General features: G+C 42.6%; 2 protein-coding genes across 2 annotated transcripts; one reads left to right on the top strand and one right to left on the bottom strand.

Annotated features, from left to right (window-relative positions):
* Positions 1–350: 350 nt before the first annotated feature.
* Positions 351–8,349, top strand: LOC109996011 (P2Y purinoceptor 3). The gene is made up of 3 exons (XM_020649944.3): positions 351–545; positions 2,548–3,169; positions 4,450–8,349. The coding sequence occupies exons 2-3, from the start codon at positions 2,688–2,690 to the stop codon at positions 5,363–5,365; spliced, it is 1,398 nt and encodes a 465-aa protein (XP_020505600.1). The 5' UTR covers positions 351–545; positions 2,548–2,687; the 3' UTR covers positions 5,366–8,349.
* A 706-nt stretch (positions 8,350–9,055) lies between these two features.
* LOC109996014 (uncharacterized) lies at positions 9,056–16,192 on the bottom strand. The gene is made up of 9 exons (XM_020649948.3): positions 15,955–16,192; positions 13,573–13,785; positions 13,282–13,420; positions 12,424–12,575; positions 12,253–12,305; positions 11,990–12,114; positions 11,727–11,834; positions 10,665–10,874; positions 9,056–10,147 (listed from the first exon to the last, which is right to left on the bottom strand). Exons 2-9 carry the CDS (start codon positions 13,776–13,778, stop codon positions 9,836–9,838), a joined length of 1,305 nt encoding a protein of 434 aa, XP_020505604.2. The 5' UTR covers positions 13,779–13,785; positions 15,955–16,192; the 3' UTR covers positions 9,056–9,835.
* Positions 16,193–17,428: the final 1,236 nt, after the last annotated feature.

Below are 17,428 nucleotides of genomic sequence, written 5' to 3' on the forward strand. Positions count from 1 at the left end.
AGTTTCTTTTTGAATTCGAGCTCCATAAAAAACTACTTCTGTGTTTTCAACGTGTAACAGTGAAGTGATTGTTCTGAGAGACTGTGACCCCGACAGGTCAGCTCACTTACAGAAGAATTAACTCGAAGGTCATTTGCATCGTTGCCAATTATTTAAAAACATAAAAGTCAGAAAAACAAACGCTTTGTCCTTTAATAAACAGAAAGTCAACATTTTGTGCAGGATTGAAACGTATGCTTAAATATATTACATTAAAGCTTCTGTGTTTTTTAAATGTTTTAATCTCAGTTCCAGTATGAGCCAGTCTGCTGTATGTAAACCAGTTCAGAGCTGAACTGGGAGCACCTCCTCCTCCTCCTCCTCCTCCTCTGCAGTCCCTGTATTGGGTTTCATTCCTGCAGTTCTGACTGAATGAACGCTGATCAATTATTTACAGACAAACTGAAGGTCAAGGGAGAAACCCCGAGAGACCCTTCAGCCCCGAAACAGACTCTTCTGGATCCACGGAGAAACTTGACGAGGCGAGAGCGAGAGGACGACTGCAGGTAAAAACCGATCTCCTTTAACTCCTTTAACATTGGACAAACAGCCTCTTCAGAGCAGACTCTAAAGGTGAAGCTCTGCCATCTGATTGGCTGTCAGAACGGTTTCTCTTGATTGAAGCAGCACGTTTTTATTCAGGTTTAATTAGACTGTTTTTAAGGAGAGTTTATGTATGAATCACTTCTCGCAGACAAAGGTCACATCAACAAAAAACTACATACATGTAATAAAACAGGAACAAACTTCATGGACCGGCATTTTAAAATCCTGCTCTGACTCGGAACGAAAATTGGCACAGTAAAACACAGATCAGTTGGTGGACTGGGTGGACCTGATCACTCACAGGCCTTTCCTAACATCAACGTTTGTAGCTGCTTTTTAAAAGACTCAACAAAGTCAGAAAGATGTAACCGGACGGGCAGAGAGATCCAGAGGATTGACGCTATCGCCTCAAACGCACGATCAACAAGAGTCTTAAAATGTTTCTGTGGGACAGACAGCAGGTGTCGGGTGTTCGACCTTAGTGAACGGGTGGGTGAACGAGTTCTCACAAATATTCTGGGGCCTGACTGTGGATAGCTCTAAAAGTGAGGGTGAGGATTTTAAACTTATTCTTATAAGCCACAGGGACCCAGAGCAGAGATTTCAGTGTGGGAGTGATGTAAGACCGCTTGTTGGACCTGATGAGGACTCGAGCAGCATTCTGGATTGACTGGAGAAGGTTTAGGGCAGACATGCTGAGTGAGGTGAAAAGAGCGTTACAGTAGTCCATACAGAACGAGATGAAGGCGTGTGAGGTCATCTGTAGATGACACTGATGGTTTCAGTTTACTGATATTAAATGTGAAAAGAATCCTGCAGATCGGATGTCCTATTTAAAAAACAAAGACTAAACCTTGCCAGAACATTATAATAAATAATACTTCAGTTAAAGGGAGCTTGTTGCTCAGGAGGTAAAGTGGGACGTCCACTAACTGACGCTTTGATTCACAGCCTTTAGTTTATCATGTAATGTTTATGATGACGTGTGCTGCTGCTGCCCTCTTGGCCAGGTCAGCCTTATGAAAGAGAACTTGATCACAATAGGTTAAAGGTCACATATTTTGTATAATCCACTTCACCATGTTTCTCTAACACTATTCTGTGTCTCTAGTCTGTATACAAACCCCCCTATGATGAGAAAAGTCCATCCTCTCTTTTGCCTGCTCCACTTTTCAGAAAATGTGTGCTCAAACAGGCCGTTTGGAGATTTTCCCTTCATGACATCACAAAGGGCAGTAGCCCCTCCCCCAGGTGGGTGACACTCCCACAGCTAGGTGTTTGTTCTGCCCTCTGAGTCTGCCTTCTCACTGTAAACAATAGGGCATGGAGCGAGAAAGCCAGAGACATCCAAGGCCTTCCAGAGAGGGGGCGTGGTCAGACACAGCTCATTTACATTTAAAGCCAAATATATGTTCAAATATGCTCTCTCTCTATCACTCAATGAAATAATAGAGATTGCGTTGTTTTAAACAATGTATCGAAACCTTAATCTGCTTCATCAAGTACAACAACAACAACAACATGTCTATACTGTGAATAATGAAGTGTCACAGTTTGTTAAAGCCAAGAGAACATCTCAACACAACCTGCACCAACTGCTGCAACATTTCTTGACACTGTCGTTCCAAAACAGCAGCTTGGGTTTAATCAACCATAAATCTTTATTTGTTAAGTGGCAATTCATTTCAAAAGTTACCTCGAGACACTTTACAGAGAGAGCCGGTCGAGACTGTACTCTATGTTACATTAAACCTTAAAGTAGGACAGCTGGAACGTGCCTTCTACCTGACGTCCAGCAAGGAAGGTTGCATGAATGGAGAGGTGTTTCCGGAAGGCTTGTGTTAATGATTGAAGGGCTAATTGTGCGAAACAAAGTCCTCATCAGCAAAACACCGGCAGTACATGGTGAACAAGCTTTTCTGAACTAATGACAAAGTGTTTCCTCTCCCCTCTTTGTTGCAGTCCTTCGACACACCAGCGATATGGGTCAGACGGTGGCAGAGAGAGATTGAAAGAGTAAGAAGACTTGAATCCGCTGGAGAAGCTGAGATGACGCCAGAGGAACCTGAACCTATCCAGCCCTGCCAGGAATAACCTCCATCATGGGATTGAGCCAAGCCTCCAGTGTCACCCCAAACATCGGTCTGGCTGTGGCGACGGGGGTGAGCAACCCTCCAAACACCTCCGGCATCATCCCCACCTCTTCTCAACCTCCTTCGTCCTGCAGCATTGACGAATCCTACAAGTACGTCTTCCTGCCGGTCTGCTACTCGCTGACCTTCCTATTCAGTCTCACCCTCAACTCGGTGGTGCTGCTGCGCTCCTGCCGTCACCATGGCAGCGGCTGCTGCGGCGTCATGGGTAGCAGTGGCGGTGGGCGACGCTGGAACACCTCGCTCATCTACATGGTTAATCTGGCCACCACTGACCTCATGTACGGCCTGTCACTGCCCTTCCTGGTGGCGAGCTACATGCTAAGGGACCGCTGGGTGTTTGGGGACTTCATGTGCCGCCTTGTTCGCTTTCTGTTCTACTTCAACCTCTACTGCTCCATCTTCTTCCTCACCTGCATCTCAGTGCACAGGTAGGACGGTCTGGACGCACAGCTGCCCATTGGGAAACTTTGTCCTTAATGGTACTTTTAGCTGATTCTTCTGAAGTAAACATTGGTTTCAGTCTTAGGACCTTTGCTAATACGATGTTGCTTACTTTTGCCGTTATTGGTCCATTTCATAAGGCTAACGTTGTTTGGTGCATCAAACTTTTAGTAAGCACCACGTTCCCACCAGAGGATCCCCTTAACCTTCCAGAACTTAACAAAGCCAGTCTACAGAATGATAGGTACAATAGAAAAGAAGATTTAGCTGTATAGAGAATTACTAAACACACCAGCACTCTATTCTCTTCCGTCAGAAGATTAATACTAAAACTTCTGGAGTCACACCTCATTGTCCCTGTTCTCTGAGAAAAACTGCTGCAAACGCACTTTCCTGCAAACGTAAATTTTTTACCTGACCTCCCTTTGAATTTTGACCTGACATAAAAGTAGCACTACACCACATGTTCATTAACAACCTAGCTGATTCTCCTGACCATCAGCAACTGGTCAAATGTTTGGAACCTAAGGTCATATCATGAGTTTGACTTTGGAGACAAGTTAGCAGAGTTGCTGTAAACATGTTTATATCTGCTGTGAAACAGGCAACTTTAAATGGGACCCATCCCAAATGGGGTTTCCTGGGCTTTTGCAGCCAGCCTCAAATGGACACTCGAGGAACTACAGTTAACACCGAGTTTGAAACAGATTTTTGGTGTTTATATGAAAATCATATTTCAAACTTGGGACCGATGCATGATGTTCATGAAAAGACAAAAGCTGATGTTAAAAGAAAGAAGACTTAAAGGTTCACTCGACTTCCTCAAACGAGCATCCTTTACTGACCTGTGGGTGTAGGCTTGTACTCTGTACCATGATCCTCATGACTGATTTCCCAGTCGATTAAACAAAATGAGAGCACACTACAGTCCTCCTAGCCAGAGGCTTTACTTTGTCAGGTCATCTGTCAAACAGTCGATTGGTAAATATGTCTGTTCCACCAATGTTTGTGTCTTTAAATAATGCACAAACATCCACTTGGACTTAAGGCTGGACTTATGTTCTCAAGTCAAAAATCAAAGCTGATCTTACAAAATAGTGATAACTTTCAAATTCAGATCTCCCCAGGCCATACTCTTGATGTATCTGTTTGTTTTGCTGCTAGAAGGATGTAGCGAGAATCAGCACTGCCCTTATCCCTTATTCTATCTGAACCCAACACGAGATTAAAGCGTTGTTCTAACTCACCCCTGGTTGTCTGTCCACAGGTACCTGGGAATTTGCCATCCCATGAGGACCATCACTCTGGAGAGCAAGCGGGTGGTGAAGGGGACCTGTGCGTTGGTGTGGGTGGTGGTCTTCATCCTCACTTGCCCCATCTTCAGGTTCGCTCAGACAGGCTACGTCCATCGAGGAGGTGGGGCTGTTGGCCCTGAAGGTGTGAGTGGAGGCAGTAACGGTAGTGGACCTCAGTTTGAGGATCAGGAGGGATACATGAACTGCTGGGACGACGCCATTGATAAGGAGTTTGCCGACTACGTCCCATACGGCATCGTCCTCCACCTGCTGGGCTTCTTTGTGCCCTTTGTGATCATCGCTTGGTGCTACTCTCAGGTGGTCAGGACGATATTTCAGACGCTGCGTTCCCCTCCCAGTTCCATAGAGGGTGGGGAGGACGGTCCAGTGGGGGATTGGGCCACAGAGGGAGTCAGAGACCGAGAAAGAACCTCGGTCTCCATCTCTGGATCACAGTACTCGCACTACATCAGACGACGACGGAAATCCATCAAAACCATCTTAACCATCACGCTGCTGTTTGCCCTCTGCTTCCTGCCGTTTCATGTGACCCGGACGCTCTTCCTGCTGCTGCGGCGGGGACAGCTGGGTGGGTGCAACGCCATGAAGACTGTCTCTATCTGCTACAAGGTCACCCGGCCGCTGGCCTCCTGCAACGCCTGGCTCAATGCCCTCCTCTACTTCCTGACAGGGGATAAGGGCGCCCCCTGCTGCTGGCCTAAAGAACAGAAAGTCCGCAGAGACCGCCGGCGGAACGGCTCCCTCTGGTGGCCTCTAAAGATCATGAAAAAAGAGGGTTTGGGCGAGGAGGACCAGGAAGCGGCCGAGAAGGTTAACAGGGAGGTGCACGTGGAAAATGAATCCAAGTCTTCAAGGGTCATCTTCTAAGAGTTTTAAACGCCCTTTACTTTGAAAGGGACTTCAAACAGAACGCGTTGGAACATAAATCCAGCACTTTAACTGAAGGTCGTGTTGCAGGTGGTTTGAAATATTTTAAACTCTGTTTGTGTATAATAACTCAGTTCGGATACCAGCAATCAAAATTAAAAACCTTTTTTTTTAAGAACTGAAGAAGAAAACCAATTTTTTTTTAAGATTTATTTTTGGGCTTTTTTGTGCCTTTAATGGAGAGATAGGACAGTGGGTAGTGTTGGAAATCAGGGAGAGAGAGAGTAAGGAATGACGTGGGAAAGGAGCGACAGGCTGGATTTGAGCCTGGGCTGCCCACTTGGAGGACCATGGCCTCCATACATGGGTCTCACACACTAAGCAGTGCGCCACCAGCGCCCCAAGAAAACCAATTTTAACGCACATTTTCCTTCACTAGTGTTTTGAGCTTGTTGGGAGTTATGATGAACTGCAGATGGAGCTAATGCTCTGATCAGTGCCATGAAATTTAGACACAACTTGATTATGTCATTGCAAGAGCTCCGCTTAATGCTCAAACATGATGAAAACATATTTAGGGTGTAAAAATGCAACTTCCAGAGTAGATGTCCAGTAGATGTCACACTTTAGCCCCAGTCTCTCAAACCAAAACAGAGTGCACTGCCTCCCCTCCTAGTGTTGTAGACCACACTAACCGAGACCAAGAAATACCAGAGACCAAGAGTGCTCCGAGGCCGAGACAAGACCAAGACTGTTAGGGATCGAGACCGAGACGAGGGCAGAGTAAAAATGCGTTCGATTCAGAGACAAGACCTTAAAAAAGTGGTCTGGAAACCGGTCTTGAAACTAAGACCGATTTCGAGTTTTTAAACGTTGATTTGTCCCCTCCTCCCCCTCCTCTCCCGCAGTGTTTACACTCAGTGCAGCTGTTTGTAGGACTGATCACCATTCTGATATGCGGCCTAGCTTCTTAGACCAAACGAAGTCTGTTGGTTCTGCCATAAAACTCGGCCATTGTGCCGCTGCAAGCAGCTTCCCTGAGTGGGCGGGGCTGTCTCCCTTTCCCCCCGCGTTGGCTAAAGCCTAATTTATATTTTTTCATCGAGTCTATGCCGTAGTATACCCCATAGGTTGGCCCTGTAGCTTTACGCGGAAGCCTTAGCCTGAAGTGCACCTCCTCAAAAATCTAACCAAGTGTTGAAATTACGCCGACCAGACTGTGATTGGACTGCTGGGTAGCATTGTATTGGCTACAGGTTTATTGTGTATACTTTGGGTTAGGGGTTAGGACGTCAAATCAACTTGCAGCCATCCGAAAATATCAGAAGTGCATTTCCTCATTTATGTCTCAGTGGCCGGACAAGAAAAACTAATTCCCCTGACGTCCTTGACTGATTCAGCGGCTGATACATCCCCTCCGATGTCTCCTCTCTTTTCTGCTTTACAATAATTGCAGTTAAATCAGCTGCTGCTCAAAATGTATCAGCTCCAACTCCAACATAATCCGCTCTGTTTCAGTCGCCATGTTTCAGTCGCCATGTTTCAGTCGCCATGTTTACCTGAATACAAACATGGGCAGAACCAGAAACAGGCGATATCACCAACATATAACTCACTCTGTCAACTAGCCTTTGTGGGCGGAGTATTGCAGAGCTACGCAGAAACACCAAGGCACAAATATGTAGTTCTCTCAACAATGTAGGCTTTGACAGTGCAGATTTGATGCAGAAGTATAAATCAGCCTAACAAAAAGGGAGGGGTTCATGTGGAAAATAAACATGTTTGAGCCTCTGAGTGAAACATAAACAAACTGAAGGAAGAGACGTCCCGTCAGTGTGAACACAGAGCTGCGAACAACCACCCCAGAGGGAGTTTGACTTCACTCTCTTCAAAGGTCATCACTTAACGATATATTTAGTTACGCTACATCAGATATCAGCTGTATTAATGTTTTAAATGTTGTAATCTGTTAGTGTCATCTATGTGATGAAGGTTACAGTCTCTGCTTTGCTTCACACAGATCTGAGGACTTGAACGTTCTCCCCTCAGAGGATTAGAGGCCTCAGGTTAAAGACTCGTTATGCCTCACAGGATGCTGACTTTGTGTTTTTTTCTCATGTTTTTAAAAATGAACCATCACTTAATCAGTCCTGGAAAATGTAAACGAGTGTCTGGCTGTGAAGTGTAAAGTGTGATTATTAGAAACTGTGACGCTCCCTCTTTAAGACGCCTGCGCTGCTGGTGTCTGAATGTATTCTTCCTGCACAGATCAACACTCTGCACGCTCCCGCTTCATGTGACGATGATGTTGTTGTTTTTGTTTTTGAGCTCAGGTCAGTCTGTGATGTCACACCTCATCTTTCAGCTCGTGTGTTTTGACATTTTATGGAGCAGTGTCTGTATTAAAAGTTTGATGTTGACATCTGCTGTGTTTTCTCCGGCCTCGTTCATGGTTAACGTGCGGGTCCGTCCCTCTCAGAAATGATTAATCAGCCAAGTGTTTGTGTCACAGCTGAGCTTCTGATGCTGCTGATTACACCGTTAAACCTTTTTATTATCTCACGCTGATTCTTTCATTCATCTTCTACTGAGGAGCATTGCCTTTGGTTTCCCTGTATATATAGTAACACACTTTAATGATATATTTATAATTCATACGCTGAAACTGCAAACTTAGCTGCGAGCGAACATTGCTACCGACTCCACCTTTAATGTTACTTATTAAGATGTAGCAGAAGATTTATATTGGAGGAGTCCACGTTTATGTTCAACCTGCTTCATGTCGTCTTCACTCTTAAGGTTGCCATTAAACCAGTCTTAAACTTTACATGACATTTTTTATTGAGATCTATTTGGTCACCATGGCAACAGAAAAATTATTTATAGACTCCCAATATTCAGTAATTTATTGTTTTTTATCAACAGAAATTGTTAGAAAAGGGAATTAGGAAATTACTTACTGAGGGAATAAATCAAATGACAGGAAGGAACATTTTATCAAAGACTTCTATACTATCAGACGTCTTCTGAGTCGCCTTTTTTCCATCTCTGACTGTGACTGACTCTGAGTGTTGTTGAGGAGTGTTTACACCAGCAGTGAACGACTTTAATGAAGATTTTTAACAAAATTAAAATGTATAAAATAAGCATCAAGGTGAATTCAAACTTGTGACAGACTTGAGAAAGATAGAGCGCGAGGAGCTTCATGACAGCAGTTTCTGTTGGACTGATTTCTCTTTCTTAGTTTGGAGTCTCCTGTTCATAGAGTGTCTTTGTTTGTGATTTTGCACACCTGCTGTGTAACGTTTCATCACTGTTCCTCCATCCAGCAGAAAAACAAATTTTGACTGAAAATTCTCAACTTATAAAACAAGTTAAAAAAAACAATTTGAATAGGTGTTTTCTATCCAAGGAATAAAACAGACTTTTTTTAAGCTCAAGATCTATGCTGACAGATATGAGCTTGCTTCTTTTTAACAAATCTAGAAAGATCTAGCTATTCTAGCATTCAAATGAGGCTTTTTGGAGCATTTTGAGATTAGATCATGAAAAATGAGAAGCCTACTCTGTTCTTGACCTTAAGCCACCTAAAGTAGTAACAACACAGAAATACCCTCAAACAAGCACCGTACAAACATATCAGACTTTAGTCTGGAGTAACAAATGAAAAATAATTACTTTACAAAAATGTACCTTTTACAGAATATTATTTATATATATTTTTTATTGCATTAATGTGTTCCTCATTTTGTTGTCATTGCTACAGTTGGAGCTAATCCTATTTACATAACTGTAGCTGTATACCTTGTGAATTCCCAGGGCATATAATAAAGATATTTTGACAAATAGTGTATTCATCCTACTTTGCATATATAAAATCTGAATCTGAGAAGTTACTAGCAAACAAATTTAAGATTTTCTATAAATTCAGTGGAGTAAGAGGTATATTTTTATTAAGTACAAGAATTGTACAAAACTCTCGACATAACTTGTGCAGTGCTGTATTTTATAACTTTCACCCACTCAGTCGTTCCTTGTTAAGAGCGGACTTCACGTAGCAGATAAAAGTTCTGACTGTAGCTTACATTGAAATGCCAAACAGACGCAAAACTACATTTGTGTTACATGGTTCAGATAAATGCCTGACATTAAAAACAGCAGTTTGCACAATTGTCACTAACCTACATTCTGCTCGACTTATTACAATTTTATTTATTTTTTAAGATTTATTTTGGGCTTTTCGTGCAGAGAGAGGACAGTGGACAGAGTCGGAAACCAGGGAGAGAGAGCGGGGGAATGACATGCGGAAGGGGGCCACAGGTGGAAGTGAACCCGGGCCTGCCGCTCGAGACGAGAGTCTCAATACATCTCAAAACCATTGCGCCACCAGCGTGCCCCAACTTATTACAATTCTGAAATTGACGGAAATCCGTCGTAGCAACGGAGAACTTTAATCCCTGCCTCCATCAGTCACTTGATCAGCTCCCACTCTGTGTCGCTGACCAGCCTGTAGTTCAGTCTTCGGTAGTTTTCCGGATGAATCCGTCGTTGTCTCCACACCTCCTCGTACAGGCTGCGAATGGTTGGAGGCAGAGGCGGGAAGCCTGCGATGCCAGCCAGCGTGTGGCAGTACTCCCACTGTTCCTGCTCCATTAACATCAGGTGGCGCTGCTCGACTCCGCGCTCTATCTTTTCCTGTTGCTCTCGATGGACCTCCTCCTCCATCTGGACCCGAGGCGGTAAAGTGACGGAGCCGTCCAACACAGCCAGAGCAAACTGGATCTGCAGAGATCAGAATTAAGGATGATTAAACTTGATCTATCAATCTGCAGTGTTCTTGTTTCATGTGATCTTATTAAGAATAAACTGAATATTAATGACAATACCCAGTGTAAATATATCGTTGAGCAAGCACTTCTAAACAGAGAGTGAAGTCAAACTCCCTTTGGGTTTGTTGTTCTCAGCTCTGTGTTATCACTGACGGGATGTCTCTTCCTTCAGCTTGTTTATGTTTCATTGAGAGGCTCAAACAAGTGAACCCCTCCCTCTCTCACCCCTAGCCCTGCCACCACATGGGGGAGGAGTAACAGCCCCGCCCACAGCAGCCATTATGTTTGGAAACACTTGAGTGTAATTTTCCTTTTTCCACTACCAATCACACTTTGTCTGAAGCCGCTCTAAAATGTGGTGGTGTCCCACAAGACTCAATACTTGGCCCCATCCTCTTCTCTCTTTATGATTCATGAAGCTACTTAAAGAGAATCAAAATATATGTTGGCTTGTGGACATGTGAGCTCACCTGACAGTTGAAGTAGGGGAAGGGGCAGATCATTTTGCAGATGCCAATGAAGAAGAGTGAGGGGAAGGCAGGGGGCATCAGGAAGCGATAAAGGGGAGACACCACATGGTCCTGGATCTCCAGACTCAGCTGAGCCGAATCCAGGAACGGATATCTGAAGTTGTAGCCGGTGCAGAACATCAGGGTGTCAGCGGAGCTAACTGACCCGTCCTGGAACAGAGATCTTTCATCTTAACAGGCTGGAAACGTTTTTTATATACATACAATAAAGGTTCCCCCCAGAGTGTAAAGACAAACAAAAAATTTTACGGAAACATTTGCTGGTTTTCCAAGATTCTGAATTTTCTTTTCTTCTAGAAACAAAAAGATATCTGCATTTGAGGGATCAACACAGTAAATGTGTTAATCTATAACTATCTATCTCTACAGTTTGAAGATAGATGTAAGAAATAACTTTTTCTCCCCAGTATTGATATCGGTCCCCAAAATCCCATATCGGTCGTACCCTAATGAACACTACACAAACCCTCTCCTTTCAATCCACATCATTATTACACACGTCAACATATTATCAAAACTCACACACACATACCGTACAACTTTCTCAATCGTTTCTTCTCCCTCTCAAGTCCACCTTATAAAAGTATCATCTCTCCTCCCCCCCCCCCCTCCTTTTCCTTCTTGTATCCTTTTTATTATTCAATTTTGTTTTGTAATTTCTGTCTTTGTTGGAAGTCTAAACCGGTCGATGTCTCAGTATGTTGCAGTGTTTTTGTCTTTGCTGTCCTCCCACTCTGTGATTTGATTGCATTGTTTGGTTTGTATCGTGTAGCACTTGAACTGTTTTCACGTTTGTACAATCAATTAAATAGACAAAGTTCTGTTATCATGACAACCCTGATCCATACATTTATATTCTCTGTTATTTTTTCCACCTGCAAGCGGCTTCCGATTAATTTTTTGAAGATGACATCAGAACATCATCTTCATACTGTCATACTCACATATGAGTTTAACAAACAACAGAGGCTAAGCTACAGATGTGTACAAGTCTTCAGTAACCTGAAAGCGAATGCAGCCGCTCTTGTCGACTGCAACCACTGGACTGGACTGTCGTATCCCAGGAAGAAGAGGAACTGTTAAAGGAGGACGACTGTGACTCAGAGTCACCTGGAAAAAGAGAAATAGGCATCCTTAAACCGTGCTGTATTGGAAATACAGTCGTGAAAAAACCTAAGCTAATGTAGAACTGCACAGAATGTGTCGTCGTTTAGAAACATTTCAAGTTGCTGTATATATCAGCCGGACCCTGCAGTGTTTGTTACCTGGGCTCCAACTTTTGCCAGTTCAATGGAAATGTCCAGTCCTGAAGCTTTGGCTCCCAGAACCACCACCGACTGACCTGAGAACGGCTCTGCATACCTGTACGAGTGACTGTGGAGCACCTTTCCTGCATAGAGAGAGAGAGTGTGAGAGAGAGAGACAGAGAGAGAGAGAGAGAGAGAGAGAGAGAGAGAGAGAGAGAGAGACAGAGAGCCTGTGCATGTTGTGTGCAGGTTTAAGGTTTCAGTATGCACCATGAGTTTACCTTTAAAGTTCTCTATGCCTGGGATGTCTGGGACGTTAGGGTCGGAGTAGTGCCTGAAAAACAAACAACAAAAATGAAGAAATTACTGAATGAGACATTTATTTTCCAGGGAAACAAACGTTTGATCAGTGAAAGATGGAATAACTTCATAAACCGGCTGTCACATCTCACCCCGAGCAGACAAACACAGAGTCGAAGGTCTCCGTTTTCTGACAACCTGACGAGTCAGATGATGTCACTTCCCATGTTGTCCTTGTCGTCCTTGTCTCCTCGTCCTCCATTGTCACGACAACCGGCTTCACGGTCTCCACCACCGTGTTAAACTGAAATTCAGGGAGTAAGGTAAAAGTTTTTAAATGTTCGAATCGAAATCTAACTTTGTTGATACCTGTTTCAAAACCACAGCAACAAATGCAGAAGTCCAAGGCCTCTAGGTGTTTTTAAAGCTTTGGTACAATGTAGATAGTGTGTAGGAATTTTTCGTAATTAAAAGTCACATATCCTCCTCTTCTTCTACCAGTAAGTCTCAGAGCTCCCCAAAACATGTGTGTGAAGTTTCTTGTTCTAAATCCACTCTGATCCTGTATTTGATCATGTCTATAAACCTCTCTATTTCAGCCCTGCTCAGAACAGACTGTTTCTGTGTCTGTACCTTTAAATGTAAATGAGCTGTGTCTGACCACGCCCCCTCTCTGGAAGAGCTTGGGTGTCTTGTGCTTTCTCTCTCGATATCCTATTGTTTACGGTGAGAAGGTAGACTCAGAGGGCAGAACAAACACCTAGCTGTGGGAGTGTCACCCACCTGGGGGAGGGGTTACTGCCCTTTGTGATGTCATGAAGGAGAACTCTCCAAACGGCCTGTTTGAGCACACATTTTCTGAAAAGTGGAGCAGGCAAAAGACGAGGGGATATTGTTTGATTTTAACTAGAATCTAATTGAATCGCATCATTTTAACATGGGTGGTTTCAAAAAGTATTAATTATCAGAAACAACCTTGATCCAGGTAATGAACTGCAGGTTAGACTCACCCTGATGTGAGGCCGGATGTTGTGGCTCTCGCAGTACCTCTCCAGGTACCTCTGGACCTCCTGATGGGGCAGGAAGCTGCTCAGCTGAGACTCAAAGGGGAAATCAGGGAACATCATCACCTCTTTGGGCAGGTTGGTTCTGCAGCGAGGTCAAAAAACAAACAGCACATTTTATTCACTCTTTGTTCTGTTTCTGTGTAAAGCTGTCAGATAAATGATGTGAAAGTAACATGAAGTAAAAGGAGCTCAAAGTTATCGTTAAGTACGGAGGTTTCTATGGCTGTTTCCTACCTGAGGTTTCTGTACATGCTGCTGTGTATTGGATGTCCGTTGTCGTACATCCCGACGCGTTCGTCATAACACCAGGTGCCTCCGACGTTCTCAGTGAGTTCAAACACCACTGGGGGGGCGAAGATGTTCAGGCGGGACTGGATGTGTCTGGCTGCACAGAGTCCCGCCGCCCCGGCACCGATCACCGCCACCCTCTGCAACATCATTCACACCCTGAGAGCGAGAGCGAGAGAGAGAGAGAGAGAGAGAGAGAGAGAGAGAGAGAGGGAGAGACTGACTGTTAACCCCGACATGCGGTACGTATCAGACTGGTGACTCAGAATTTCTGAATTATGAGATCAAATGGAACGCACTTTTAAAAACTGTGGAAGCAAATTTGGATCCATTACAATTTGCATATAGGTCAGGCAGGGGTGTTGAGGACGCAATGGGGACTTTGTTAAACACAGTCCTGACACACCTTAAGGGGGCTAAGACCCTCACATGCCTAGTTTTTATTGATTTTTCCTCAGTTTTTAATTGCATACAACCACACATCTTAGCAGATAGGCTCAAGTCCATCCACAACATTGACAGTGGTATTATATGCTGGCTGATGGAATTTTTAACAAGAAGGTCACAGCGTGTAAGAGCAAATGGCATCGTATCAGATGTTCTTTATTCCTCTATTGGATCACCCCAGGGATGTGTCCTTTCTCCCCTTTTATTTGTATTATACACAAAGGACTGTCAAAGCAGACATGAGAACCGGCACATCATCAAATTTGCAGATGACTCTGTGATCGTTTCCCTCCTGAGCACTGATGACCCAGATCACGGTCCAGTCGTGAGTGAATTCACAGACTGGTGCAGGTCATCCTTCTTAGACATTAATGTCCTAAAGACTAAAGAAATTACAGTGGATTTCAGGAAAGATCCCTCTGTCATTTCCCCTGTTTTTATTAAACAACCAGGCTGTTGTACCTGGGGACTATCATCGATGACAAACTCACCTTCAAGCTCCAAACTGAAGCTGTCTGCAAAAAAGCTCATCAGCGTGTGCACTTTCTGAGGAATCTTAGGAATTTTAATGTTGACAGCACTTTTATGAAAATGTTTTATTCCTGTTTCATTGAATCGGTTTTTAACATTCTGCATGGTAACCTGGTACGGATCACTCAGCATCAAAAACCGCAACAAAATGCAGAGCATTGTTAAACTGTGTGTCAGAATCTCAGGATCGTCCCTTTCTGACAATTCTTATTTATATAAAACAAAGTGTCTTAAGAAAGTACAGTCAATCTTGGCAGATCAAAGTCATCCTTTGTCTAAGGATTTTAAGTTGCTGCCGTCAGGCCGCAGATTCAGCCTGCCAGCATGCAGGACAAAGAGGATGAGAAACTCTTTTGTTCCTGCTGCCATCACCTTTTTAAACCACTAACTGTGTTGCCTCTGTTTCTTATCTACTGTATTTATTTATTGTCCTTTCTATGTTGTTTGCTCATGGCGGGCTGTATGTATGCATGTTTACTGCTGACTTCAAAACAAATTGCCCTCTTGCAGGGATAATAAAGACAACCTTGAACCTTGAACCACAAGTTCTAGAGTAATTACTTTAAATAAAGACGTGTGTAAAAGAAACTCAAACGCACCTGCAATTTATGAAACAGGTAAGCAAAATATGAATAAAGCACACTTGCTTTAGTTACTAAAATGTGTGTGCAATTTATGAAACAGGTGCACCAAATACGAAAGAAAACACGTGTACAAATGACTAAATCATGTGTGCAATTTTCTTTCTTTTTTTAAACAGATGCTTACAATTTAAATGGAACATTTAAAAAAGATCATACATGTCACCTCTTGGACTCCGTATAATGGAGTATAGGTCCAGAATTTAACAGGAAATAAACAAAGAAAGTACAAAAAGTTATCGTAAAAACATGAATTATAAATCCCCTTTTCAAGGCTCCAAAACTCTGATTAGTTCAGTTAAAACAGGAGATGACAATTTAAACAGTATTGATTAAACAAACTAAAGTTAGGTTAGTTAAAGTAGATAAGCTCATGATTCTGAACAGGTGACATTTGAACAGGTAAAGTCACCGGAAGTCTGGACTTTGACCCGTTGGGTCTGGACGCTGTTTAAGTTGAGTTACTACTAAACAAACATGTTTATAAGAGTGAAATAAAACAGAAACAAACGCGTACTGCTTTGAACTAACGCTAGAGGAAAAGAGTGTATGCTTTAAATCTGAATCTCAAAGGATTTTTAAAAACACGTAAACAAGCTTCACACTTTGATTAACTCGTTACAATCATAGACTGAACTGCGCAGGGCCGTAAACTTCACGTTAAATCAAATATTTAGACAGATCAGACATTGTGGGTGTATTGTGTTACCGTAAAGTCCCTCCGTCCGTCGCGGTGTACCGAACTCGTTCCGCTCAGAGGGCGCACACTGTGGCTGTGTCCGAAATCACTCACTCATTCTCTACTCCCTATTCACTATATAGTGAGTTTAATGCACTGGACTATATAGTGCACTCACTCAGCAAAATTAAAAAACATTTCGGACTCTACTCGCTCACTCACCGGCCGCTGACAGTGACGTCATTGTTGTCGCGCAACTGAAACGTGCAGCTTAGCAACGGCCGAGGATCAATAACAACGGTAAATAACCCTAACACACTGCCCACTTACGTTGTTGAAGCCAAAATATGCCCTTTACTATTTTTTTTAATTATTCTTTTTACAACTTTATTGTAAACACAGACAATGTTACAAAGTTAGATTAGCGAACAAAAGAACAAAAGAAAACATAGGGAAGGGTAGAAATGGAAGGGTCTTCAGTTTACACAATTAAAATGAATATAATATTCAAGAGTCTTCAGGGCCTTCGGGTTCTCAGAGTGCTGGATGGATTTTATGTACTGCTCATTAAAATAATGTTTGAAAATAGGTTTTCTGTTCGCACATTTACTTTTATGGATATGAAATTTAGCCAAAATGATAAAAAAGATTAATAATATGGTACTGTTTTAGTTCTGAGTTGCAGAAATCATAAAAACCGAAAAGCACATCTTTGTATAATAAATTAAAGTTTTTAAGAATTGTACTTCGAATATATCCAACCAAATTTTTCCAAAAAACAACAGTCGAGGGACAGCTCCAAAACAGGTGTCTTGGTGTTTCGCTAACAAGTCCACAAAAAGAACAGCTAACATCAATGTCTTTTTTCAATCTTTGTAAATAATGTTGTGTGGGATAGCACCTATGAATTAATTTAAAGCAGACATCACGAGGTTTGTTTGTGATCAAGTATCTGGAGGATAAGGTTTATATTTGGGACAAATCTTCTCCAGTAGTGGATCACATATGGAACAGTGATCTAACCTTGTTGTTCCTGGTTGAAGGACTAGATAAGAAACACATTTCCATGGTTTCATTTAATGAGAATGAGCAAGGGGACACACAAAGATCGGTATAACTTTTGAACAACATTATTACACCTTTGGGAATCGCATCCATTACAATAGAAAATTCTCTTGGGGTGACAGGGTTATGATAGGTAGACAGGAACTCAGAATAATTCATCAAAAGCCCTTCTGAATTAAATAACTGTTTAGAAAAATAATATTATTAACAAACCAATTTTGAAAAAATAAAGTTTTGTTCTTGAACAAGATATCACAATTGTTCCAAATGAGGTATTTGTGTGGAGAGAAACTGTGTTTATAAATGAGTGACCAAGCTAAGAGCATTTGTTTGTTGAGCTTGGCTAATTTAATTGGTATTTTTTCAATATTATAGTTACATTTGAGCACAAAAGATAGACCACCAAGTTTAGAGAAAATGTAGTTTGGGATAAAGTTCC

The sequence above is a fragment of the Labrus bergylta genome, chromosome 14 (genome assembly GCF_963930695.1).
Source record: "Labrus bergylta chromosome 14, fLabBer1.1, whole genome shotgun sequence".
NCBI lineage: Eukaryota > Metazoa > Chordata > Actinopteri > Labriformes > Labridae > Labrus > Labrus bergylta.